The 27,686-nt window shown below is 44.0% G+C and overlaps 1 protein-coding gene across 2 annotated transcripts; it reads right to left on the reverse strand.

Annotated features, from left to right (window-relative positions):
• Nucleotides 1-3,632: 3,632 nt before the first annotated feature.
• Nucleotides 3,633-27,686, reverse strand: LOC147625577 (uncharacterized). Of its 2 annotated transcripts, XM_086817090.1 has the most exons (4): nucleotides 27,073-27,686; nucleotides 25,403-26,329; nucleotides 24,722-25,258; nucleotides 3,633-4,085 (listed from the first exon to the last, which is right to left on the reverse strand). In XM_086817090.1, the coding sequence occupies exons 2-4, from the start codon at nucleotides 26,276-26,278 to the stop codon at nucleotides 3,987-3,989; spliced, it is 1,512 nt and encodes a 503-aa protein (XP_086673216.1). In that variant the 5' UTR covers nucleotides 26,279-26,329; nucleotides 27,073-27,686; the 3' UTR covers nucleotides 3,633-3,986. The 2 variants fall into 2 exon arrangements, with proteins under 2 accessions (XP_086673216.1, XP_086673215.1); XM_086817089.1 differs by having other exon boundaries at nucleotides 25,403-27,685.

Genomic DNA, 27,686 nt, shown 5'->3' on the forward strand with positions numbered 1-27,686 from the left:
TATTCTAACTCTCTAGACAATTTGTGAGTGAAAGGATAGTCATTATAAAACATAGATAAATAAAATGATTAATTAAAAAAAAAGACGACCAACAAGAGAATCCATCGCCGTGTAGAATCCTACTAGGTCCTTGGGACACCGGCAATGGTACTTTGGACCGATGCCTTGATTTTTCATGGAATGGAACCTTGCTCCCCAATAAAAAACCATCACCGTAGGAAGTTCTTAGTGGTTCTTAGATACTCTTGGCAAAGGTCTTTGGGCCATTGCTTTGGTCTTCTCCACAGGGTGGTGCTTATCACTATTTATTTCGAGGAGAAAAGAGCACTAAAAAAAGCAATCATTAAAAATAAAATTATTTCGAAACAAAAACGATTTTTGCTATGTAAATAACTGTCTAATCATGAGTAACTTTGCTGAATGTAGACTTAGTATCTTGCTTTAGATGGTTCATGTGCATCATTGTGTTTTGAGACTACGGTCATAACCCTAGGCATACTCTTATACTTAGTTCATGGATAAAATACTCTGTACTCATTTATAAGTTAGATTGGCATTAATATTTATCTTTGTAGCATCTTGGGGAAGTTTGACCAGTCTTATCTCCATTACATCGATAAATGTTCTTTCTTGCTAAATCTTGCTTATTTCTCCAAGAACACCTTACTTGTTATTTTTGTTGTTATGCATATAATGTCAATCTTTGTGTTACTTTCCTCATGGCACTTGTCTTCATTGACATCTTTCGAGGATGGAACCATTGCCAAGGGACATCCACAACGTCGATGCCAGACACCTTACCATCTTCAACAATTTTGATTGAAGTTGTTGAAAATGCCGGATTTCATTGGAATGTGCTTATATTGTATTATTTTGCGTGTGTGATCGCTGCTTGTCTATTAAAGGTGCACCACGTAATCTTAGGTGAAAAGTACTAGTTGTGGATTAAGTGTTTTCATAAGCTAGAGTGGCTGAATAAGTCCTAAGTACTTTTTAACTTTGGCTGCCTGAGAGTGTAAACCCTAGGAGCCACACATAAAAGGTAAAATGTAATTCTCACCACTCATTCTCTTATGCATAATCTAAGTTAGTGCTCTTTACCTCTCCTTCCTTGCTTATCTTTTGTTGAGCTCTTTTGTGCTCCATTGTGTAAGAGAGTGAGACAGAAAGAGAGTGAGGGTCGAGCTTCCATTGGAGTGCAGTGGTGGGTGGCGATGCAGTGGAGCTTTCGGGTGCTATGTGGAAATGACACTACCTACGAGAATCTCAAGCGATTTGCATTCACGAGGTGAGTCGACCGTGAATTTGTGTGCTAAGCAAGGACTTGTTGGTTTCTTGATTGAGCTATTGTACTCCCGAGTGCGAAAGGGAAAATCCCAACATTTGGACATCCTTCCCAACTTCCCACTCTAGTAGGGTGAGGGTCGAATAGGCATCTTCTATGGTAAGAATCAGGGAAGCTAAGGGGGTTAGATGGAGGGTCGAAACCATGGTGCCATGTCACGAAGAACACATGTGCACTACAGCATCATCGTACCATTTCTCCCAAAGACTTTCAAATAATATATATGCCAGACCAAAGCCTGACAAAAATGGCATTTACATGTAATTGTACCCACCAGATTTTGAAATTAAAAAAAAAAACTGGCTGAAAATTTATCATGCCCCTACATTTTATGGGCTGAATTTCACTAACTCTTAAGTTAAATTACCCGCAAAACAAGTAGATTTAGGATGAAAAAATTGGAAATGCCCTTATTTTTAAGGGTTAGGAAAAAGGGAGCATTTATAATCGTACATTGGACAATTATACTCGTATGCATGTCAGACAATTTCAAGTAGTCCATGTGTATTTTTAAACTAAACACTAATACATTTATTCCTAACATGTACATCGTATGTTTCAAAGAATATGCAGCAGGCAACAAAAAAATAAAAAATAAAAAAAAATGTATGAGGTTCGTGAAGATTTCCAAAAACTCCAAACAAATTTGAAAACCTTTGAAATCCAAGTCAAAAGATACAAAATCCAAAAATAGCACTCCATTGAGAATTGTGCACTCTCTCATCAAGGAGAAATTAGCACATCAAAACATGGCTAACCCAAGGGGATGAAATGTTCCTTTGATGGATATGAGTCTAGGAGTTATATTCAACCAATTCTTGAGGTCAATGCCTCAAGAGCAAATTCTAGTCATCTCTACCATGGCCACTTTCTGTCTCCAAGTATGCCACTAGGGTTCACACCCTTGGTGACCCTAATTTCTATAGTGACTAGTCCTTCACCTCACACGAGTCTAAATCTCATGTAGATGCTGGGACTCAACCCTTGTAACTAAGCTTACCAATATTGAACACTCTAGGAAGGGGACTGCACAAGCAATCAATGGTGCTCTAAATTTTTGAGGACCTGCACATGGTCCTAAGGAGCTAAAGCCACCTAGAAACCTGGTTATAGACATCTCTAAACTCATGGGCAAATATGATGGAACCACGGGGATCGTGTTTTCTTAATAGAATTATTTAAACAAAGGTGTGAAGCTTTTGGAAGTCGTGACTTCCCTAATAAAGTACACACCTTGACTTCATGCTTAGTGTCGTTCATCACTTTAAGGTGAACTTTAGAATGCTGAAGAAAGCATTCGTCTACAAAAAAGGCAAGGTCCAGGGTGGAGTGTAGAAAGAGAACTCACACAATAGAGTACAAACTTGAGAACCTTTCAATTGAAAACAAGTTTCCAATGGCAAAAGACCTTGCTATTTTGGGCTACTGAACCCTTTAACACATCAAGGCACAATTTGCAACATTATGCTTAATGAGAAAAATAACAGAAGAAGCTCTGATGGAGAACTATTACAGTGGATGAATGCTTCAAAAATTAAATTGCTCCCACAAAATTCTTATCAAACCAATATAACTTATCTTTCCCTAGCCCTTTAATCTAATGTTCATAATATTAATCCTAAGTATAATCCTCAGTAGGGACAAATTTCTTCCTGAGATGTTTTGGACATTTTAAGATGGGGGCTTTGCAAGGACTCCCCATTGCTAACTTTTGCCTAAATAGCTAATGATGAGATGAGGCCAGCATTCATGCCTTCCGGCTTTCCACCAATTGGACAAATATGTTCACAATGACTATCTCGAGCTTTAAAAACTGGTAGTTTTTTGTAACAATCCTGTAATATCTAAAGAACTTCATGAACTATTTTTTGCAGTTGCTAATACATCTTGGATTAATAAAACATGTTCAGGTTCACGTACATCAAGAGTTAGTTTGATCCGACGTAGCAATTCACATTGCGCTCCTAATCCAGAGATCAGGGTCCCATTCCTTGGACTTCAGTTCTGTCACAGGGGATCATCTGGAGCTCTTTCTCTCTCTTTTTTTGTTTGTGAGGGTGGAGCATGTGGTCCTCTTTTTTGGCTATGGCACTTAAAAGACTTGTCTCTCTGTCACATGGATCATGTGGTCCTCTCACTTGGCTATGGCCTTAAAAGGCTCGTCTCTGTGTCACATGGATCATGTGGTCCCCTCACTTGGCTATGGACTTAAAAGACTCCTCTCTCTCTCTCTCTCTCTCTCTCTCTCTCTCTCTCTCTCGTGTGCAAATGCCGGTGCAACAAGGCATTCAAATCACAACTCTCATTAGATCCCTTCAAGGAAGGGCCTAAAAGAATCAATTTACAAACGAAGCACAACAATGATGTGCTTTCGCAAGAGCATGTGCATCTTATACAAAATAGCTGCCGTTTAAAATGCACTGCTGCTGTGGCCCGAGAAACGAACTCATGTTCTTTTCTTTCTTTTAGGACTGCATAATTTCATTCCTCTAAAGGTCACTCCAGTAAGAATTGGCAAGGACATGAGTTTAATCCAAACCTCTATCAGCACGCTTGGTCCGCTCAAGGGAGATATCACTGCATGTAGAAATGCTGCAAAGTTGCAACAGTAATGTGATCAGCCAATATGGCATTCTCCCAATCATAAATTTCTTTCCCTTCTAAGTTGGCATGAGTCCACCTTGATACCCAACTCTTGATCCTGCAATGATGTCACCTTACAGCACTGTCGCCTTGGTACCTAGATAGCCAGCACATAGATTAGTACAAAACTTCATGACAGGTGAATTCCCAGATCTTAGAGATAGCAGTGTCAGGCCTTTGAAACATAATAGTGCCCAGTCGCCACAAAATATTTATTTTTTTATACCAACAGAAAGTTCAAGCTCTTTCCCAAACCACAAAAACCAAAGTGCGATCTTGACTCCATGAAAGTCTACTCACAAAGCTTCAAATCATCAACTCTATGCATAGCATAGACTACGTGCTATGACATCCCACTCCCATCATCAACCCTCAAGAGTAGGTGGACGTTCATGCATAAAGATATGTCACCTTAGTAAACAGATCTTCATAGACAAAGCATCAAACTGAGGTAGAGTCAGCCACGACGAAGGCTAGCACTAAACACACGCACACACGCACACACGATTCTAATAGTTTTATAAATTAATTCCCCTTATACATTAGATCTCACAAAATGGGCTGATTTTTCTGCTAAACCCTAGCCCCAAATAGTAGTCTTATCATGATGCATGCATTGAGTGTTGGAGCTAATGCATGTGACATGTTAGGCAGGAGCTAGTACCTTTGTGTTTCCACACGTAAACATGAAAGACAAGGGATAAACAATATCAGGCTTTGAACGGGCATTGAAGGGACCCCACCTGCAGTCCCGAGGCCCCAGACATTCCCTTCTTTAGTACTTGGCCCACCTGGGTTGGTGCATTCTCTTGCAGGCATAGATGGTTGCAGCACATTGGCAGGGCCAGGTCATACTCCCTGATTTTCTTGCAGATTATTGGCACAGGCTTTGGGACATCGCAGCCTCGTGGTTGACACTTGGCTTGCTATTGCAGGACGACCTTCCCTACGCAGCTTCTGCAACGCCCCCGAGGAGACTTAGTGACATTGCCTCTAGGATTGCTAGCGGAGGATCCGCATGCTCTTCACATCCAAACAGAGCCCCCGCCGTTTTATCACATGGGGTGATATTTCTTGGGCCACCACTGAGGTGGGCACATCTATACTTTACTAGGAGAATGGCACTGGCCTCACCCTTCAGCTTACCCACTTTCGGATCTCGGCCATCCCAGCCTCGAGAGTCCCCCGTTACCCACAATAGACCCTCGGGGCTGGAGTCTGTCGGAGATGGGAGATCATTAGCAGTATTAACGCTTGGAATATCTGGCAGGCTAGATGCAGAAAGGCCATTGACGGTGCACACGGCACTTGCTGCACATTGGCAGGCTCAGGGTGTACTCCCTGAATTTCTTGCAGATTATTGGCACAGGCTTTGGGACAGCTTCTGCCCTCAAAAGGTTTCTCTCCATTTGGCTTCTGGCACATCACAGCCTCACCATTGATACTTGGCTCACCATCGTGGGATGACCTTCCCTGTGCAGCTGCTGCAATGCAGACTCAGTGACATTACCTCTGGGATTGCAAGCAGGTTTGGTGAAGGATCCTCAGGCTCTTCACATCCGAGTAAAGCCCCAGCAGTTGTTTTATTACATGGGCTGTGATTTCTTGGGCCAGAGGAGGGTGCAGCTACACTTTACGAGGAGAACAGCACTTGCCTCGCCCTTCAGCTTACCCACTTTCAGATCTCGACCATCCCAGCCTCAGCGGTCCCTGTTACCCACAATGGACCCTCGGAGCTGGAGTCTGCCAGAGATGGGAGATCATTAGCAATATTACCGCTTGTTGGAGCACCTCACACGCGATTCAGAGCGGATGCAGCACCATTACGCCACCTTCCTACGCACTTGGAGTCAGGGCCTTTTCCTCGATTGAGAAGGGGATGGACTGGTCTGGCCCTATAGACCCCCAGTGTGGCTTTTACCTTCCCCCTCCTCTGATGTAGTCTCCCTCCGAAAGATGGGCCAGCCGGAGAGGAAGCCCCCCCTCTTTTTCTCTTCACTATATCTCTTTCAAGGGATGTATACATGAGGCTCCACTTTGGGGCTGTTTTTTGTAGTCACTTTAATGACTAATGAAGAATCTCTTTAGAGAAAAAAAGTATTCCTCCAGGACAGCATGGGCAGGCCCATCGAGAACAGACGTTGAGATAGCACAGGCAGCCTGGGCAGTGTTCCAACCAGGCGGGCAGGTGTGGGACCTTTTTGGCAGGTGGGGTTGGTCATGCCATCAGGCTGACCTGCTATGACCCCGCCCCCTTTTCCATCATCATCCACTTTAGCCTCTTCTCTTGCTGTCCAGCCCCTCCCTAAGCCTGTGAGTGGCCTGTAGCAGCATCAAAACAGCAGCAAATCATCCCTAGAGTGGCGGCAGCCAGTGTTCACTGTTCTCATTTGATTTCGGGCAGAATTGTGGGTGATTATTTGTAATTTCAGTTTCAGTCTTCTGCCAGATTTTGGGCATGCTCCAAGGGTGGTTTCTTGGCACTATGCAAGCCTCACAGATGGCAGACGGATCTTTGACTTTGGACAGCAATTTGGTACAAGTTTGCAAGAGTGGAGTAGCTCAAATATCCATACCTTTGATACCATAACTGATTGTCATTGACACTAGCCTGGGCAAGAAAAGCTGTGAGCTCCACCATCTTGGACTCCTGATGCAATTACTTTCCCTATGTTTGTTGCATGCACGGAATGCTTGTTGTACTGATCCACAGCCTTAAGCCTGATTAAGAACAAGATGCTGATTTGAACATGATTAAGACAAAGGAGAGAGAAGAAGAGAGAGAGAGAATTGGTGTCAGGTTTTTTTGTATTTAATATGGTACAAAAAGGTGACTGAATGGTTGTACATGATTAGGCCCTTGTTCAGCCCCAAAGGGGTGACTTATGGCCCCTTCTACATGATTGATGATAACTTTTACTTTGAATATGCTGAATGAAATGAGGACCTTATGCTTTTATATGTGCTTGAGGTGCTGGTCAGCCAGCTACAGTTGTTGTCGGCCTGTTGCATGGACAAATATTCATGAAACATTTTATTTAATTTCTGTGCTGACTATGCTGCTGCCCACACCTGCTGACCATGCCTTTAGCACCTGGCCGCGTGCTGCTTGGGCTCTCTGCTGGTTGCTGACAGGGCTCCCATGCCCTCATGGTGATGATGATGATGATGATGATGATGATGATGATGATGGTGCTGAAGCTGTTGATCATAGTTGCAAACATTCTCTTTTGCAAGGGTATGCAAACGTTTGCAAAGAATGCAACAAACTCGCGATTGCAGAGGCTTGCATTCTTCACTTCTTCCCAATGTCTTTCCAATGTTTAAAAACGGGCGTCTGGCCAATATTTAGGTTCTTGTAAGGGCAACGTGTAAAAAATTGAGATTTCAAAATGTTGTCTCGACCCTCATTTTTATTTTCAGCTTGTAAGTGCTAACTTTAAATCTTAGTTTGTGTTCTCTTTTCTTCTCCCATAATTAATAATTTGGGCATAAGTTTCATTATTTTATGCATACATAATAAGGTCACGAATGCAACCTTGCCAAGGTTTGAAGCATTCTTTAGCATACTTAGCATACTCGTATGCGAATGCGCAGATGCAAAGAATGCTTGCAACTATGCTATTGATGATGCTGATGTTGATGCTGATGTCAATGCTAATGCAAATACTGCTGATGGTAATGATGTCCTAACTGCTAGATTAATCAAGGATTTAAGATGTTCATGCTGGAGATTAGCCATGGCAGAGCCATGCACGTGACATCCCCTCCTGCTAAACTTGATGACGTGGTGGACACTCTGTCATCCTTCCTCCCTGGACTACTGACTTTGACCTTCTACTTTAACTTTGACTCTTTTTGTCTAAAAACCTTCCCACTTCTGATCTCCACTTCCAAGTCTTGCTAAGGAACTCAACATCTGTTATGTCCCCATGCCTACTATCCTTTTCCCTTAACACAGCGGTGGGTCACCTATCGGAACTAATCATGCCTGCTGCTACGCCTTTGGAACTGATCTGAGAGCTTAATTGAGTACATACCCTCAGCCTTCAGGGAATGCTTTCCTGTAGCTTCGCCTGTTTACAGACCACTTCATTTGCCACCCTGACTACATTTTGCTGATGGATCTATGCACCTCCTTGGGACTATGCTTAGTGGTGGTTGAGCCTGAATGCTCCAATGTAATAAAGTAGGAACTTTATTCAATAGGGTTAATAATGGGACAAGTCCATGTATAAAAGAGGGGACTTGGACCATGGTTGTAACTTTTGATGATCATTTTTAGAAATGGAAACTTATGTTTCTTGGAGCTCATGGCTTCTCTCTTGGCTTGTGGAAGGCTATTTCCATTCTCTTGGTGAGAGACTAAACACACTTAGGCATCATGTTTACATGGTGATTACTCATATTTTTCATGCATTACATCCCTTCATTCCAATTGGTATCAGAGCTCTTGATTTTGATCATGGGCATGCATGGGTTGTTGGGAAAATTTGCTTGAAAATTTGAGTTTCTTTTAATTTTTTTTCTCATTTTCTTGTAATCCTTGAGTGATTCTTGACAAATCTTCTCTAATCTTGCTTAATCTCATGGATATGGTGAGCATTTCATGGAAATTGCTTGAATTTTGAGTGATTTTGGCCGATTTTGCCATTTTTGAACCAAATTTAGGGCCTCTGGACCAAAAATTTGGGACAGTCGGACCAAAACTTAGGGCAAGTGACTAATTGCAATTAACTTTTCTGCTAATCACGTTTAGTAATCATCTTCTTCTTCCTCAAGCTTTCCATAGCCATGGGATGCTCTTCCTTTACCCGTTTTGATGCCAAACCTTAGGGTTTTTGTAGAGCTCACTGAGATCCATCTTTTGAACCTCTTTACTCACATTTTTTTCTCAAGATTAGAGAGCTTTTGTTCATTCTTCCATGGCTGTGAGAAATCTTGCATTGCTAAGCTCTTACACACTTGATAGGCATCATTGGTAGCTTATTCACTTCATGAGGAAAGCAAGAGAGAAAAACGGCGGGCTGCAGACAGCAGGCTGCCGCCTCAAAATCGCTGAATTCGTGTGAGGGAGAGCTAGGTGAAGCCTAGCTCTACTACCTCATGAGATGGAAGCCATTCAAGAGGGTTCTTAGCCATTGTTTGGAGCACATTTTCAAGCTATGTTCAAGCACATGGGAGGTGTTCTTTGGCTGCAAATTTCAGAGCAAAGAGAGGCTACGTTTTTCTTCAACAAGAGGCTTCTTCAACATTTTCTACCATTGAAGCTTTCCGGATGACATTGGTGAGTGGTTTGATCAATTTCTTGCAAGTTTGAAGCATTTGGTGGAGCTTGGGAATGGATTAGGGTTGGACACATTCAAACTCCCCTAATTTTCAGAAATTAATCATTAAAGCTTGACCATTCACATGCCAATATTGCTTCTCCATGCATTATTGATGGCAATGGTGAAAGGAATTGATTCCACATGAGCTTGGCCAATTCATAGATCACATTTTGGGAGATTTTCTTCATTATGTCTCATTTGGCATGCCATTGATGGAATAGCAAGCTTATGCAATGTTTTTGGAGTCCCTCATGCTCATCTTGATGCCATATGGACACTATGGATGCTATACATAGCCATGCCAATGCTATGTTTTACACATGGGCATAAGAGAGCATAAGTTTTGGAAGCATGCATTTGTCAATATGATGTGAAAGGGATTGTTGGAATGCAATTGCAAATGCCTTGATTGTGGTTAACAAATGCTTATGCAAATGCCATGGTGAGGGCATTGTGAATTGTTGGTTTGTGTCATGTGCACAGTGGGTATCTACCGTGTGCTATACGCATGCAAGACTAGTTTCAAGGCTTGGGGAAGCTTGGAACTAGGCAGGCTGATTGACGAGCTGAGTTAGGGAAATACTAACGGGCGGGCACCCAAGTATGGACGGGCGGGCGGCCAAGTGTGGACGCCCGATGACCGGCCAAGAGCCTATAAAAGGGTGGCCAAGGTTAGTTATTGGATATAGAGAGTCTCGCGAGTTTGTGAGAGCTCTATGGTCTTGGAGCCTGGATCTAGTGCAGACGTGCACCTGCTTTATGCAGCCGAGGCCGGCAGCAGTCTCGAGGCCCGCGAGGGCAGCTTCGTGGCGGTATGGGACGTCGCGAGGAGGAGATTGGTCGGTACGTCATCCTAGTTAGCTCAGCTCGTGGCTCGGTGGGGACAGCCAAGTCTGTGGGCTTGCCCACGGCTGTCATGGTTGGGAGGTGAGTCAGGCCTGCACCCCCTTGCTTGTTTGTTGTTCGTTTGTTTGCAGGATTCGAGTTTCGAACCAAGATCGATCACGAGGGAAGATCCGTGGGGATTTGACAGTGGTATCAGAGCATACCTCGTGCATGAGCAAGTCGGTAGGTAGAGAAGAAGAGGTCGAAGTACAGTATGTGTTAAAAAAACTTGCTGTTTTTTCTGTGCATACTGCAGTTTTCAGAATTTGTATGTATTTTTTCTTCATCAAAGAACCCCATGTTGATGGGAGATGGTAGGTTGAATAGGGTTGATTTCTTTTTCAAAGAAGAGGCCTTGTGTGCAGTCGCATATCTTGCAGGAAGAGAAAACAGAAAAAAGAAGAAGAAAAAAAGCATGATGATTTTCGTTGCTTTTTGGCGCATGAGAGAGAGAGCGAGAGCGAGAGAAGTGCTTGATTGCCGATGAAAGGTTGGCGACTGGCCGAGTACGGCTGACGTGTGTGTCGTGTGTGTCATAGGCGTGGGGGCTGCTCACAGCTACAGGCGGCCAGGCCTGCTCGGCATGCGGCCAGGCCTGCGTAGCCAACCCCAGCCGGCGCACAGGCCACGCAAGACCAGCGCACAGGCCACGTGACCCTGTGGCCAGGCGTAGGCGCAGCCTACGTGTGCGCACAAGCGCTGGCTGCAACGTAGGCAGATACACGTGTGGCGGCGCAAACGTAATTCTGACGGCACTTCAATCGACGCAGTCAGCACACAGTCGGGCTAATCCAGGAGGGAAGTTTAAAAAAAAAAAAAACAAGCAAAGCATTACGTTTTTTTTTAATGCTTTAGTTTTTGTTTTCTTTAGGGAAGTTTAAATTTTTTTTTTTAAAAAAAGGTTTAAAAGTCCTCCCCTCTCTAAGGTTTCCAAGGTTTTTATTTTTTTTTAAAAGACAAGAGAATATATATATCCATATATATATATTAAAAAATATATATATATATATATTTATTCAAGAAAAAAAAAAGAAAAAAACACAAAAGCTAAAGTAAAAGCTAAGCATAGCTTTTCGAGATTTTTTTTGGCTTTTGGGAAACCTTTATAAACCCCTCACGTGGGCTTCTTGCCACACATCTCTCGACTTCTCGAGTTCTCAAGTTCTCGAGTTCTCAAGTTTTCAAGCTCTCAAGCTCTCGAGTTCGCTCGCACTTTTGTGGTGCAAAGACCAAATTTTCTCTCCGCGTATCCTCTTCACGATGTCGACCCAAGAATCAGAGTTGGAGCCCCTCGTGGAACGCGAAGGCTACGGAAGGCACTGATGCCGATCTTTTTGACGAGGTTGTGTCAAAATCAGATTTCCAAGAGTTCAAAGTAGCTCTCGAAGCTTCTTCGGCGGAACGTCAGGCACAAATCGCAGCCCAGATGCAGGCTTTGCAGAACTCCATCGCTCTCTTGACCACTACCCTCTCTACTTTCTCGGGAATGGATACCTTGGCTTCTGCTTTAGGCCCCAATATTACTCCGGAACCGTTCGGGGGCGAGCAAAAGCAGAGAACCAAGGAGATCGTGGACACTTGGCTACACAAGTGGCAAGTTCACTTTCAGTTTCATCCATATGATGATGGAAAGAAGATACAGTTAGCAGCAAGTTTCCTGTCCGGCAAAGCTTTGCTTTGGTGGAAGGAACTGAACCCAAAGCCAACGACTTGGGCACAATTCGAAGACATTTTCAAGAAAGAATTCCTCAAGAAAGAGGATGATTACGATGTTGTTGCCCGGTTTTCAGCTTTGACCATGACCTCGCAGCACCTCACTTATGAGGTCTACCTCCAGAAGTTTCGTGACTTGCAGATGAAAGCTACAAAGATGGATCCCACTACCCTTTTGGGATTTTTCGTAGCTGGTTTACCCGACTCGTACCGATTACAGGTTAAAAATAACAAATGTAAAACTTTGGACGAGACCATTCATTCAGCTCGTATCTATGATGATACGATGGTCTCTTCCAAGTCAAAACCCGTTACCGAGCAGGGGAACAAGCATAAAAGAAAGTTCTCCGCACCTATGGCTAACACGAATGAAGGCAAGTCTTCGGACCAACCTTCGAAGCATACAAGTTCGACACCAGCGAAGAAGAAACGACTCCTTAGGGCTTTGAAGCTCAAGAAGGAAGGACGTTGTTTTATCTGCGAAGAAAAAGGACACATGCGTAATGAGTGCCCGAAGCAAAAGGGTACCAAGTCTAACGCAGGACCCAAGCCAAAGGCAGCTAACCAGTTGTCTTTGACAGAAATTGAGTCTTGACACGACACTCAGCGACCATACCTATGAGGTACGTCTACCTGCGGCGGGCAGACAAGTTTGGGATCGCAAAGTGGAGATGCTTCCAATCCAGATTCAGGACTACAACGATACTCTGGAATGCTATGTCATGCATCTGGAAAATGTAGACTTGTTATTAGGGATTGAGTGGTTTAAGACTCTTGATGTCCAGATAGATTGGTCTAGTCATATTTTTTCTTTTCAGCATAGGGACACCAAGTATAGTATTTTAGGTGATTGTATCCATCCCTCTCAGGGACCTCTTGTAAATACAATTGATTTTGGAAATATAATGAATTCTTCTTTGTACACCGCTTTCCATTGTGTCTTGATTCCACTTTCTTCTTTTCTCATCCCTTCCATGGATGTGAATGAATTAAGTGTCTTTGAAAGCAAAGAATTACAGAAGATACTTGATTCGTTTCAAGATGTATTTCCTAAGGAACTGCCATCGGGTTTACCACCTGAACGCGCAGTAGATCATCGTATTGACTTGATCCCTGGTACTCATCCTGTGAGTATTCCACCTTATAGGATGAGCCAAGCTGAGGAAGATGAGTTGGCTAAACAACTCGAAGATTATCTGAGGATGGGCCAGATCCGTCCAAGTAAATCACCTTGGGGTGCACCTGTGTTGCTTAGGAGAAAGAAGGACAATACTTGGAGAATGTGTATAGATTACAAAAGATTGAACAAGCTGACAATTAAGAACCGTTATCCTCTCCCTAGATCAGATGACCTAATTGACCGGTTAGCAGGAGCGAAATATTTCACGAAGATAGATTTGCGTACTGGCTATCACCAGATACGTATTCATGAAAGGCATGTCGAAAGAACCGCCTTTCGGACTAGGTATGGCCATTATGAGTTTCTCGTATTACCTTTTGGGTTAACCAATGCTCCAGCCACTTTCCAACAAATGATGAACGATCTTTTTCGTGAACATTTGGGGAAATTTGTGGTGGTGTTCCTGGATGATATTTTGATTTATAGTCGTACTCTTGAGGATCATATCAGACACCTCACGATTGTCTTATCTATTTTAAGACAGAATCGACTATATGCCAAGATGAGTAAATGTGAGTTCTTTATGACGGACATCATTTACTTGGGACACAAGATCACTAGAGATGGATTGAGCATTGACTATGACCGAGTTCAGAAGGTTTTGGACTGGCCTATACCGCGAACAGTGAAACAACTTCGTTCTTTTCTCGGTTTTGTTGTTTTCTTAGGAAATCTGTACGGGAGTACTCTCAGCTCACACTCCCGATGACCGACTTATTGAAAGGTCGTGGACGTAAGTCCAATCAGCCTATCACTTGGAATAACGATTTGGATATGGCCTTCAGACTTTTGAAAGATAAAGTCAAGGAAGCACCTATCTTAGCATTGCCTGATCCTAGTCGGCCTTATGTTCTTGAAACTGATGCCAGTGACTGCTATCGGGGCTGCTTTATTTCAAGATGGTAGACCGGTTGCTTTTGAAAGTAAAAAGCTAGACGCACTCAATCTCGTTGGCCAACCCTTGAGAAGGAGCTTTATGCTGTGATTCATGCTCTCAAGGTTTGGAGACATTATTTATATGGCTCTAAGTTTGTGGTATTGACTGATCATCAGTCAATCAAGTATGTGTGTGCTGCGGATGATTTGAGAGGAAGGAAAGCTCGTTGGGCAGAGTTAATGCAAGATTTTGATTTTGAGATCCGTTATCGGAAAGGGTCCATGAATAATATTGCAGATGCGCTTAGTCGGATTAGAGAGGTGAATTCTTTGTCATTCACCGAGATTTCTACTGACTTATTTCAGTCATTGAGAGGGCTTTGCAGGACTGATAGTTATTTTGGGCCATTTTGGCAGAGGATCCAGGACGGGAGCTCATTGATTGACCAAGACTTGGTGACTGAGCAGTCTACCATTCAGGCTGCAGGAGGTCAGTGGATGATTCGGAATGGTTTGCTATTCCGTAATGACAAAATTTGTGTACCACAGATCCCGGACATTAGGTCCAAGATTCTGAGGGAATGTCACGACGCCCCTTCTGCTGGACACCCTGGGGTACACAGGACACTATCATTAGTGAAACACACTTTTTATTGGCCGAAGATGAAAGGGTATGTAGAAGATTATGTTCTCAAGTGTCAGATTTGTCAGGCAAATAAAGCTGAACGCTTTAGACAGGCTGGGTTGTTGCATCCTTTGCAAATCCCAGGTAATAAGTGGGAAAGTATTTCCATGGATTTTATTACCGGATTGCCAAGAACACATCAAGGCCACGATTCTATTTGGGTTGTGGTAGATCGCTTGACAAAAATGACTAGATTTTTACCGACCCGGAAGACTATTACAGCTACGCAATTAGCTCGGCAGTTTATCGAGCAATTGTTTAGACTGTACGAGTTACCGCAGGACATAGTCAGTGATAGGGACTCTAAGTTTACAAGTGACTTTTGGAAACTTGTTTTCGAGAAGTTGGAAACAACTTTGAATTTGAGTTCCTCTGATCATCCTCAATCTGATGGCCAGACTGAAAGAGTGAATCAGATTTTGGAGGATATGCTTCGGGCATATGTATCCAAAAGACAAAGTTCATGGGAGGATTATCTTCCTATGTTAGAATTTGCATATAACAGTACTAAGCATACGAGTACAGGGTTTAGTCCTTTCATGCTTATGTACGGTTTTCAACCAAGATCACCTGTTACAGTAGGATTCTCAGGACTTCAGCATGATGCAGCACGTAATTTTTTGCAAGATATGCAGGAAATGTTACAAGTTGCAAAGGAATCTATTAGAAGTGCTCAAGACCGAGACAGGTTTTATTCTAATAGACATCGTTCACCTAGAGAGTTCTCTGAAGGAACGATGGTGTATTTGCGAGTTCCGAAAGATTCCGAGACTTTACGGACAGGTAGATCTCCGAAATTATCCCCTAGATACTGTGGACCATTTCGTGTTACACGACGGATTGGTTCAGTTGCATATGAATTGGATTTGCCATCTCATGTGAAAGTTCATCCTGTATTTCATGTCAGTAGACTTAAGGAAGTACTGGGTGGAGCAGATCAGTTAGTTACTCCTCAAGAAATTATAGATGTCCAAGACATGACATTTGTTCCGCACGAACCTGAAAAGATTCTTGGCTTTCGTGAACGAAGATTGCGTCATACGCTTATCACGGAATACAAGATCAAGTGGAAGGATCGTGTTGAGGAGGACGCTACATGGGAGACACTGACTTCTCTTCAGAGAGATTACCCTGGCTTTTTAGTGAGCTCAGGAGTGAGCTCTTAGAGGAAGGGGAGTATGTCATGTGCACAGTGGGTATCTACCGTGTGCTATACGCATGCAAGACTAGTTTCAAGGCTTGGGGAAGCTTGGAACTAGGCAGGCTGATTGACGAGCTGAGTTAGGGAAATACTAACGGGCGGGCACCCAAGTATGGACGGGCGGGCGGCCAAGTGTGGACGCCCGATGACCGGCCAAGAGCCTATAAAAGGGTGGCCAAGGTTAGTTATTGGATATAGAGAGTCTCGCGAGTTTGTGAGAGCTCTATGGTCTTGGAGCCTGGATCTAGTGCAGACGTGCACCTGCTTTATGCAGCCGAGGCCGGCAGCAGTCTCGAGGCCCGCGAGGGCAGCTTCGTGGCGGTATGGGACGTCGCGAGGAGGAGATTGGTCGGTACGTCATCCTAGTTAGCTCAGCTCGTGGCTCGGTGGGGACAGCCAAGTCTGTGGGCTTGCCCACGGCTGTCATGGTTGGGAGGTGAGTCAGGCCTGCACCCCCTTGCTTGTTTGTTGTTCGTTTGTTTGCAGGATTCGAGTTTCGAACCAAGATCGATCACGAGGGAAGATCCGTGGGGATTTGACAGTTTGTGTTTTGGAGCTTTTGGATGATGGATTGAGGCATGAGTCCATGCTTTATTGATGAGTTCTAAATTGTAAAAGGGCATGAGTCATGCTCAATACTTGTAAGCCAACAAACTTGTTCTATCATTTGATATTATCCACATCATTTTGTACCTACACTCACCATTGCTACCACTTCAAGTTTCTATAGAATCTAGCAATGTGTGAGGGTACCTTGGCATTGGTTGGATCGGCCAAGGGGAGAATGGCTTGAACTCTTTGTGTCGTGATTGCCATGGTAAAGCGGTACAAAGGGGGATTAGGTACACCGGTGTGAAGAAATGGCCTCAACCTTCACCTTGGAGGAAAACTCGGTGAAGGGGTGAGAAGAGCTTGGCCAGGAGATCGGCAAGCTTCAACGCGCGTCCTCAACAATCCTCACCATCGACTTTGTGGATGCATTTGGGTAATGGGGCCCCTTTTCCGTCATATTGTGTGGATATTGCAAATGCTTTGATGGACAAAGAGTGCATATGATCTTTCATGACATTGTGGGATACAAAGAGTATTGCATTGTGATTTGAGAAGTTGCATTTTCATTTGAGATTTGGTTCCAATTACAAAGGAGACTCTGGCGGAATTTTTCCAACAAGGGAGCCAAACAAGCTTATTGATTGGAGATTTACCCCATGGATACACTTGAAGAGTTATTCATAACTACCAAGGGGAGAAACACCAATCATTTGTAGCCGGATTGAGCTTTGGGACCGAATTTTGGGAATTTCTGGGATTTTACAAAACCCTAATTCAGTCCTAGGGTTTTTGGGATTAGGTCCGAGTGATTACACGACTCTATTCTACTCCTTGAGAGTTTTCAAATGAGCCATAGAACCCCTTAATCGGATATCACAATCTCGGTCAAAGTAGTCATGTTGACTTTCTGGTCAAAGTCAAACGGAATATACTTCCACTTTGACTGAATCAAAATGCTTTTAGGGGTAGGTTCTATCTTCCGTTAGCTTTCTATAGAGCCGTCAAAATCCTAATTCCGACATATATTTTGCGTTTTAGAGCCAAATTACTACTTTCAGCTGTCCCGCACAAACCCTAAAACAGAGAGTACTTGCCCACACCTAATTCTTACTGTGTTCATTTGGGAGGATAGTAGACACCATTACCTACCCATAGAACCTTATGTTGTGCAAGAAATGATCATTGGTGATGAGGACATGGAAGGTAATATGGATGCAAGGGATGCATTCATCAATGAAGACAATGGGGGCAATGTACATAATCAAATTTCTCAAGGGACACAAGCGACGGTTAACCATGACACCCTCATGCAAATGCTTGTACAACGGTTGGAGACCTTAGACTCCAAGCTTGATTCTCATTTTGAAACATTATCCTCACGGATTGGTGTGATGGAGGACAAGTTTGGGAAGTCTCAAGCACAAGAAAAGCATGGGAATTATGGTGACTATGAGCAAAGAAAAGGCAAGGGCATCTTGAATGAGGATTCCATGAAGGCCGTACAAGAGGATCCATTGGGAGCATCCACTCGGGGATTCATGGCGGATGCACGGAGACCTCTTGTCAAGGACATGTTTCCTCCTCCTTTTCATTCGGGTTTGTCTCACCTCAATGCATCAAAGGGTCCTACCTTTTCTAGGGCAATGCATTCAAGGGAAGAGGATGAGGTGTTTGTGAATGATGAGGAGATTGCACTCGATTGGAATCAAATGTCCTTTGCCCAAAGACAAAGGGATGCTCACGAGAAGTGGATGGAATTGTCGAATATCATCAAGAGGGATTACAAAGACTTTGCACAATTTATGGAGTCATACTCGAAGATGCAAAGATTCAAGCCCTCTACCCAACATGATAACCCATCCCACATATCTTCCAAGGATGTCAAAGACAAAATCTCACTATCAAAGTTCAAAGGTGACGGGTCATCTCCGCAAGAGTTGGAGGAGTGGGCTACCAAGCTTGACACCTATTTCCAACTTTACCCAAAAAGTGAGCGTGATATGGTACAATTTTCCTCCTTACATCTTGAAGATTATGCTCATCAATGGTGGAGGCACTTGGTCAAACAAGGGAACACGCCATCAACTTGGGAAGGATTGAAGCGGGAGATGAACTTGGCCTTCATTTCACCCTTAGTGCTCGACCGATACCATGAAGAATGGTATGAGCTTTCTCAAAAGGGGATGATGGTGAGAGGTTACATCAAGAGATTTTTGAAGCTTTCAATGTACGTGGAAGGCTTGAGTGAAGACATGAAGATGAAAAAGTTTGTGCATGGGCTTGAACACTTCATTAAGGCGGATGTGTCGGCTCAAAGGCCTAGCTCTCTCAAAGAAGCTATGAGGTTAGCCGAACTCTATGAGCCAAAGTACAAGAGGTCTCAGCCCATGACCTTCACCAAAGACACACTCAAACCAACCACTACTTCTTACAATTTTGGGAAAGGTCCTACCTCTACATTACCATCCTCTAATCCAAGAACTCCTACATCATTTGGGGGTGGACAGCCAAAGAATGAGATACATCAATTTGATGCCAAAAAGGGTAGTGACTTCATGAAGAAGAAGCCCTTTCAACCCTTCAAGAAGACTCAAAGAATGGATGATCCAAAGATTGAGGAGTTGAGAAGCAAAGGGCTATGTTTCAAGTGCAAAGAGAGGTGGTCACCCGGGCATGTGTGCAAATCAAAGAAGATTGTGGCCACTATGATCCTCATGGATGAGGAAGAGAACAAGGATGACTCTCATGACATTGAGGAATGGGAGGATTGCAATGAAGAAGCATATGAGGAGTCACTTGAAGACCATTATTTCATCACGGAGGATGGTGAGTTTCCGTTTGATCCGGGAGGTGGAGTTAAGGAAAGCCTTGTGGACGGAGACATGCCTACCAATGCAGAAATTTCAGCTTGCATATGCTCTATCTCACAAGAGTTGTTGGCGGGTTGCAAGAACCCAAGCACACTAAGGTTGGTGGGGACCATCAATGGGAGGGTTGCACATATTCTTGTGGATTCCGGGAGCACTCATAGCTTCATCAACTCTAAATCCATCAACTCTCTCAAACTCAACATAAAGAAGTATACATGCTGTAATTTCTGGACAGCTTTGGGAAGGTCTACTATTGGGCCTATTTTTCTACTCCAACAAGCTTTATGGCGTATCCTAATGAAAGATTATGATGTGGGCTACATATGGCTGAGTGTACATATCATTTTCAGCCTAATATATGGAGTCTAAATGAAGGATTTTCAAGGGCCTTCATCGACTAGAAGGGCTGTCATAACAGTCCCACTCATACACTTTGGGCTTGAAGCTTTGTGGACTTCTATACATCCGGATTTTCATTGTATATGTGCTTAGGATGTACTTGAGAACTCTTAACCACTTCCCATTGATTACATTAGAGTCTCATACTTTGAGATTGTACATGTTATTGATTTTGAGGACAAAATCTTTGGGAAGGGATGGTTTGTAATAAAGTAGGAACTTTATTCAATAGGGTTAATAATGGGACAAGTCCATGTATAAAAGAGGGGACTTGGACCATGGTTGTAACTTTTGATGATCATTTTTAGAAATGGAAACTTATGTTTCTTGGAGCTCATGGCTTCTCTCTTGGCTTGTGGAAGGCTATTTCCATTCTCTTGGTGAGAGACTAAACACACTTAGGCATCATGTTTACATGGTGATTACTCATATTTTTCATGCATTACATCCCTTCATTCCATCTAATACCAATGTTGCATGTGTGCAGGCTTAGTTCCGTACGTCGTACGGATCAGATCGCACGTACAATTCGTACCGTACGTATCCGTACGATTAGGTACGATTTTGCCATGTTTCTGCCCGTTGGAAGTAGCCGTTTTTTTGCCCGTTTTTTCTGACCGTTTTTTGCCCGTTTTTTTGGCTGTTTTCCTTTCATCTCTCCTGAGTCCTTCTATAAAAGCCTCAAGGACCAAGCCTCTCCTCCATCTACTCCAAGCCTCAAGGACCAAGCCTCTACTTGAAGCCTCTCCTCCACCCTCCTCCAAGCTCCTTCCATCCCACTTGAGCCTCTACTCCAAGTTCTCTTCCCCCAAGCTCTTCCCATAGTTCATCTTCTCTACGCTCTCTCCTCTACTCCACGCTTTAGCCCTTCTCTTATCCATCATGCCTCGGGAGAAGCACGAGGCTTTTGATTTGCATTGCCTCAATGTGGAGAAGGACACCAAGAAGTCCAACTCCCATCATTGGACATGCCGATATTGCGGCAAGTCATACACCAGTGGTGCAACAAGGCTTCTCCAGCACCTTTCAAAGATTGGGGGACAAGTTGCCCCATGCAAGGAGATTCCGCAAAGCATTGCCGATGACATTTCGTGGAAGATGAGCGGCGGCTCAAATTCAAGTAGAGGAGCATCATCAACACACGCACCGACACCACCACTAGCACCACCATCGGCACATGATGAAGCGGCCACCGAGAGGAGTAGAGAGAGAGAATATAAGAGTCGACACTAGATTGGACACACTAAAAGCCGCGCCACCCCCCCCCCCCCCCCCCTTGCAAGCAAGAGTACTTGCTTGCTTGTATTTCTTTGGAAAACTTTGTACGATGATAATGAATGATGACCGAGGACTGTCCAATGCAAGGATGAAGAAGACTGAACAGCAGGCTGAACCAATAGCACCGTAGAAGACTCTATGAAGCCACTTATGGCATACGCAAATCCAGAACTAATGAGGATATGCACATATATATTGGCTGAAGATGAGAGGGTCTACTGCCTTGGACTGAAGCATAGAGTGCTTGAGGCTGTTTGTATGCTACAAGAACCCGGGGGATCACAAGCACGCATGTTCTCTTGAACTGCTTTGCTGAATTCTGAATGAATGAAGTGATTTATGCAATGGACCAGGGGGCTGCTTTTATATTGAATTTTACTGCTGGTCGGTCCATTCATGCTGCTGTCGGCCAGTTGTGAATACCCACGACTTGCTGAAAATGAGGCATTAAATGCCATGGTTAAGCATTAAATGCTATGATGGACATTTTATGCTGGCCGACTTGTTATATGATGCTGGCCGATTGCTACAAGTGCTGGAAAAAGGCCTGTGATCAGCCCTCCATGCTGGCTGACACGGATATGGGCTGCCATATGATGTCTGGCATCAAATGCTAAGGCATGTGACCTGCCTTGGCTTCCCTGTGGGCTGCCCAATGGGTGGTCCTTGCATCCATGCTATAGAATGCTTTAACATGCTTTGTTTTATGCATCTATTGGATTGACTTTACCATGCCTAGCCTCATATGACTTAATGCTTTGTTCTTCAAGTGGGTTAAGGGACTGACTTGACATCTAAGGCTGCTAGACTGACTTATGTAGCTCGTGCTTGACATGTCCCAAACTAGGGCTCACAATGGGGCTATGGCATACGACAACTAATCCTAAAGAGTATTAATATTATATGATGTTACATATAGCGTAGGGTGCATGTGACATTCCTCCTACTTAGCTTGGCGGCAGGTTCATGGCTTCCAAGTAGCCCAACAATGTGCATACATCTATCTCAACCAAGCACTCTAGTGCTTCAGTCCAAAGGCAGCCCAAAGTTGTCTTCAGCATTTAGCCTTCGGCAGTGCATCTCCCTCAGCGGGTCTGGGTGTGCATAAGGCTCTCCGAAGTGGCTTCACACTTGTCTTCAGCCCGTTTGATGGTTCAGCAGACGTTCGGTCTACATTGTCCTTGCGTTTGGCATTCCTCCATCAATCATCTTCAGTAAGTTTACTGCATTGCAACAGAAGTTCTCCAAAGTAATAAAGCAAATATTCTTGCTTGCAGAAGGAGATTGGGACCCAATCTGGTGTCGTGCATTCTCTCTCCAGCTCTCATGTGAATAAAGACAAAAGTGGATTGCTTCATGCTCACTAACATAAAGGTATAAAAAAGGTCTTGATGTGCATTACACGATCAAACCAATTGCATCAGCTTGGATTATTATGAGACAGTTGTGCGGTTGCACCACTAAAGGTCTGGCTTTGGACCAGGAAAGCAAACATGCTCATGCCGTGCACATGGTGAGTACGTAGGTTGGTGTGTCAAAGGCGCAGGCTTCAATGGTATGGGACGTCGGAGTTCGACACGGGCCTACAGAATTGTGCAAGAGCCCTAGCCTTGGCTCGGGGAGATCAGTGGATGCCGGTCGTCACGGTTGGGAGGTGAGGTAGCCTGCTACCTTATGATTTGGTTTAGTACTAACTGTGTTTTCAGCTGTGTTCAGAGCAGATTTTGGCAAGGACTCTATACAGACGGATTGACAAACTAAGAACATGAAAAATAAAAATAAAAAAAATCACCATGTTATGGGGATTGCATTAGAGTCTTCAAGAGAAGTTTCTACTAGTTGGGCACGCCATCAACAACTCAGGTCAAGCAACAACAAAGAGGACTCCCATCAAGGTGGTGAATGGCTGTTTCGCCATGAACCTGAGGACCAAAGCTTTGAAGACACACACCCATCACAATGCACACCAGGTGGTGTATGACCTTGATCTAATGTAGATGCAAATTTGCAAGGAGAATCAAAGGCTCAGCACAGATGAATTCATGAACCGGACAAACACAAAGGCATGTCCACTTCAAGGAAGGTGAGTGAGTCTATTTGAAGATGCAGAATTAGCGTCTAAAACAGTTCAGGTAAAGTTTTTTACAAACTTTCTCCAAAAAGCTCCATTTAAGATCATCAAGCAGCTCAGTAAGGCTGTTTGTGCTGAAGTTACCACATCTGGTCTTCCATTCAAGTAATCTCCAGGAGTAACATGGGCCGTTATCTACCACATGAGGACGAGCCTGAGCTAGTAGATGATGGAAAGCCTTTAGGAAGTATTGGTTCCAAAAGAGTTAATTGTTTATCAATTCAAACAAGAATCTTGATGGAGGAAGCTCTAATAGCTTCTGAAGTTTAAGGTTATCCTGTGAAGCACAAAGTGCGGTTCAATGAGAGCTGGCTCAACAAAAGCCCCTTCAAGCATGAGTCTTGTCCTTTGCTGAGAGCTTTCCAGGATGCTATGCAGCTGAGGATAGCCATAGTTCCAGAGAGAGAATGAGGCACATCTCTCTCTTAATAATGTTCAGAATGCACAAATCAAGCAAGTTCCAGGCCTCTGGACATGGAGAGCAAACAGGCAGCCTTTGCCATACAAACTAATTGGAGCATTCGCACGCTTGCATGCAAGCCAGTTCATGCATAGGCACACTTCCACTGTGTTCACACCCTTCCAGGCAGCATGGGCAGGCCCAATGGGTAGTGAACAGGTCAAAAATCCTGGTGGGTAGAGTAGACAGTTTCTAGGCCAGGTGGGCAGGTGTAGCACCCCTTCTACAGGTCAGGCAGGTCTTGAGCAGGCCTATCAGCAGGCCGACCTGCTATGATGCAATTGGGGATTATAAAAGGGGTCCTTCTCTATTCATCACCATCCACTTGAGCCTCTTCAACTGTTGTCCAGCCACTCCCTCCGCCCGAGAGCCACCTGTAGCAGTACTAGAACAACAGACAATCGCAGCCAGCATTCACCTGCACACAGAGGTTCTTAGTTGACTTTGGGTTGACTTTTGGGAAAATATGTGGCCGATTAATTGTATTTTCAGTTCCAAGGTTCAGCCACATTTTGGGCAGGCTTGTACATAGAGCATGTGCTCTCAACAATAATATAGTTCTACAGTGCTACATAGTTTAGGTAAATGTGTGCACTTGTGTCTTCTGTTGCTTCTATATCTCTATTTTTCATAAGCAAATAAGCAAACAGCCTCACAACAAAAAATATCACCGTCAATGCTCAAAACTAGAGCTTATATGACTAAATGCAATACCTTCACTGTCAACTTTCAAAACTAGAGCTGATATGACTAAATGCAGAACGGTAAATGATAGAGCCTGCTGAATGTTGAAAGAAGAAAGCGAGCTGGATGTGTTTGTTGAATGCATAGAGGAGACAATGTGTAGGTCTTCACAAAAGGTTGTGGTCTGATCCCTGCACGGATTCGTCAACCATGGCCCACACTGGGCACTCACCTGGCACCTATTCAGTGCCCATCTACCTCGGAATTGTTGTCTGCGTACCTAATACCATGCTACTCGATGTCCAGTACCACATGTATCTACATAACAGTCTCCAAACTTATCCATATCAAGAGACCTTGGCTTATCCAAGGGAAATGCAAGCCATCAGAAGGCAAGCAGAAAGAAAACAATAATGCCATGCAATTTTCTAAAGTCAACACACCACCACCAACGAGCAAAAAAGGCTGAGAGATGAACTTCAGTCTTACCTTGAACCAGTGCTCATTCATGGGCTTGCTTATAACACGGATCTGCTGCATATCATCTCGAAAGCAAAAAGACCACCTCTTTCGGCTATCAGTGCTCGTGTCACGCTTGTAAACAGTCACCACATTTGACCCTTCAAGGTAGATATTATCCAGAAAGAAGAGAAAAGGCTTATTACAAACGGACTTGATGGCAGTTCGGGTGTCAAAATCAAACTCCCCTCCCCCATTTTTTTTGTTCCAAGCCTTGAAAGTGATTTCGGGCCTCTCCAAGTCCCTAGGAAGCAAAACATATGGATACACCTGTACCACATAACCCGACGAAATAGAGAAAGTGAGTGTCTTGTCCCGATTATAACAAATGCAGTGTTGCAAGAAGCTACTAGGCTCTGTCCGCATAGCCTTTGTCAGATGGTGCAAACCATTCAGGGCACTGTATTGTGGGAAAAACGGATCTACTTCATCCAAGTGATGCATAGATATGAAAGGTGCAATAGGGTGAGCTGCCAGCAGACCGAAGGCATTGCCATGGACATCAAACTGCAAAAAGAAACATCATGAGAAGAGTCTGAGGATGAGTTGTAAACCTCAAAAGGACACTTAGGAGAAAACTGGTCAACAGTTCAATCTATGCAGCACCCATAAACAATACTAAAGAGAATCGATTGCATGGGATGTATCTACCTGATGAAAGCCAGGCTCTTTTGTGAGAGGTACTCCTAATTCGGAAATGCAGGCATGCAGCCGATCATCACTTCCAAAGAGAAAGGGGTACCGTTCCAAGCACTCATCCAACATGTAAGAAAGCGCCTTCGCAAGTGGGTAACTTATTGCAATTCCACCCCCTCCAAATGCCATCCCATGGCTGAAATAGGTGTTTGATGAATGGCTTTCTGATGGGTTGCCTATATAGTACAACTCTCTCGAATCATACTTTCTCAAAACCTGTAGAAGGTTGTCTGCTGCAAAAACAGTATCATCATCACCCATTACAAACCAACGCACATCCGGCAGATCCATTTTAAATGCTTCCTTGATGATTCTGGCTATACGGATACCAGAGGGATGCCCTGTTGGATTAGTGTAGCTAAAACTGCTGATATCTTCAGACACCTTAACTGTGGGGAGAGGTTCGTTGGGGTCCTCTTTGATGCTCTCCTCTAACCATACAAACCCTCGCATCTCTATTGGTCTCCACCATAGTTTCACATACTCCTTGCGCCGGGGCCATAGTTGAGCAGCACCTGCAATCCCAAAGAGGAGCTGGCTCATCTTTAGATCTCCTGTTGTGTTCAAGCTGTGCTGATGCCATTCGCTTGCAGAAAGAGTGTCGTTGCGTTGCTCTTCAAGTTCTGTAGGTTCCCACGGAAAGATGGAAGAGCTGCCCTGCCAAGTTTGCTGTGAATGAAAGCAACTGGTGCGTGAGAACACCAAGGAGACCCAAGCACACATCGCTAAGGCAAGTACGGAGACGATGACAACAACTGTGCTTGCTTTAGCATGCTTCCATCGCCTGCTTTTGTTCCTGCTCAAGAAACGTTCTAACTGGTAGTGTGACATGGTTTTGCTTCTGGCAGTCCTCTCATGGCCCAAGATTTTGAGGCTGGCAACCTCTACAATATCACAGGGGTTACAGTCAGATGTTAAAGACTCATAGAAAACGCTCATAAGCTCTACAAAAGCTTCACAACGAATGGCCCAAAATGCACAGAAAAGCTCATAAGCTTTACAAAAGCTTCACAACAAACTGCCCAAAATGCACAGAAGCTTGTGGGAAGAGCGTTCATATGCACAAAAAAGCTTTAGGAAGATCGCCCAAATGCCAAAAAAGCTTAATGACAATGCAGAAAAGCCTCAAAGTGTTGAACGAATAGCTCTGACAAAAATTGCCCGAATGGGAAAGAGGCTCTACGAAGATCGCGCAACTGGTAAAGGAGCTCTCACAAGATCGCTTAAATGGGGGAAAAGGCTCTATAAAGATCGCCTAAATAGATGAAAAACAGATCGCCGACTGCAGGGAGGTAAAACGCTCATAGAAAATGGCTCAATTGTGAGAAAAGCTCTGGTGAGATCGCCCAAATGCGAAGAAAGCTCTGGGAAGATCGCCAATGCAAAACGCAATGACAAGGTTTGCAAACATCGTCCGGATGCTAGAAAAAAGCTATGGGCAGAGGCGCCCACATGCCCCCAAAGCAAGGTCAATCGAACGCAATGAACCGCAAACTGTACACGACAGTGAGAAAGAAGAAATTCTGAGGTTCCCGAAGAAAGCGATCGATCTGTAGAGAATTCAAGTCGCGGAAAAAAATTCCCGGGCCAGATCAATTGGTCAATACAGCGGGAAATGAACCCACTTGCAGAAGTTGTAGATATGCTGCGAAGCTTTGATGTGAAGCCTTTTTTTTTTTCTTCCTTTCCTGTTGATCTGATGTAATGGTGGTGTTGAAGGCTTGCTGTAGAGGAAGGCGGCCAAACTGGCCACGACCAAAAGGACCAGGACTGCGTCAAAGGGTAGCTGCGAGCCCCATCAACGGGGCTACAAAAAGACTTTCTTGTTCTGCTTTTCTCTGTGCTTTATTGTGGTCTCTTCTCTGCTTTTTTGGCGCTTGCTGACCCAATGCTAGCTGATGAGGCAGATTTACATCAATTTACAATAGCTTTGCCCGATTAATATTAAATTCTTTGGATCCCTTTCTCATTGCCAATTTGCCCTCTCCTCTACATTCTCACAGCAAATCCCGCCTGCTACCAAAAAAACCTACAATTTGGCCCCAAAAAAAGCACTCAGATTGCTACATGACAGCTTTGTACCCTAATTGCAACAGCTTTTCCTTGCTGCATCAAGATTTACCCTACGTTTTATCAGAAAACGCGCCCCAGTTGCTACAGCCTGCGCCCTAAAAGCAACTGCTTTTTACCCCCAATTCCTCCCAAAATGCAACTGCTTTTCGGCCCATTTCGGCAACAC

Source organism: Cibotium barometz, chromosome 23 (assembly GCF_041138505.1).
Source record: "Cibotium barometz isolate CiBa-2024 chromosome 23, ASM4113850v1, whole genome shotgun sequence".
NCBI classification, from domain to species: domain Eukaryota; kingdom Viridiplantae; phylum Streptophyta; class Polypodiopsida; order Cyatheales; family Cibotiaceae; genus Cibotium; species Cibotium barometz.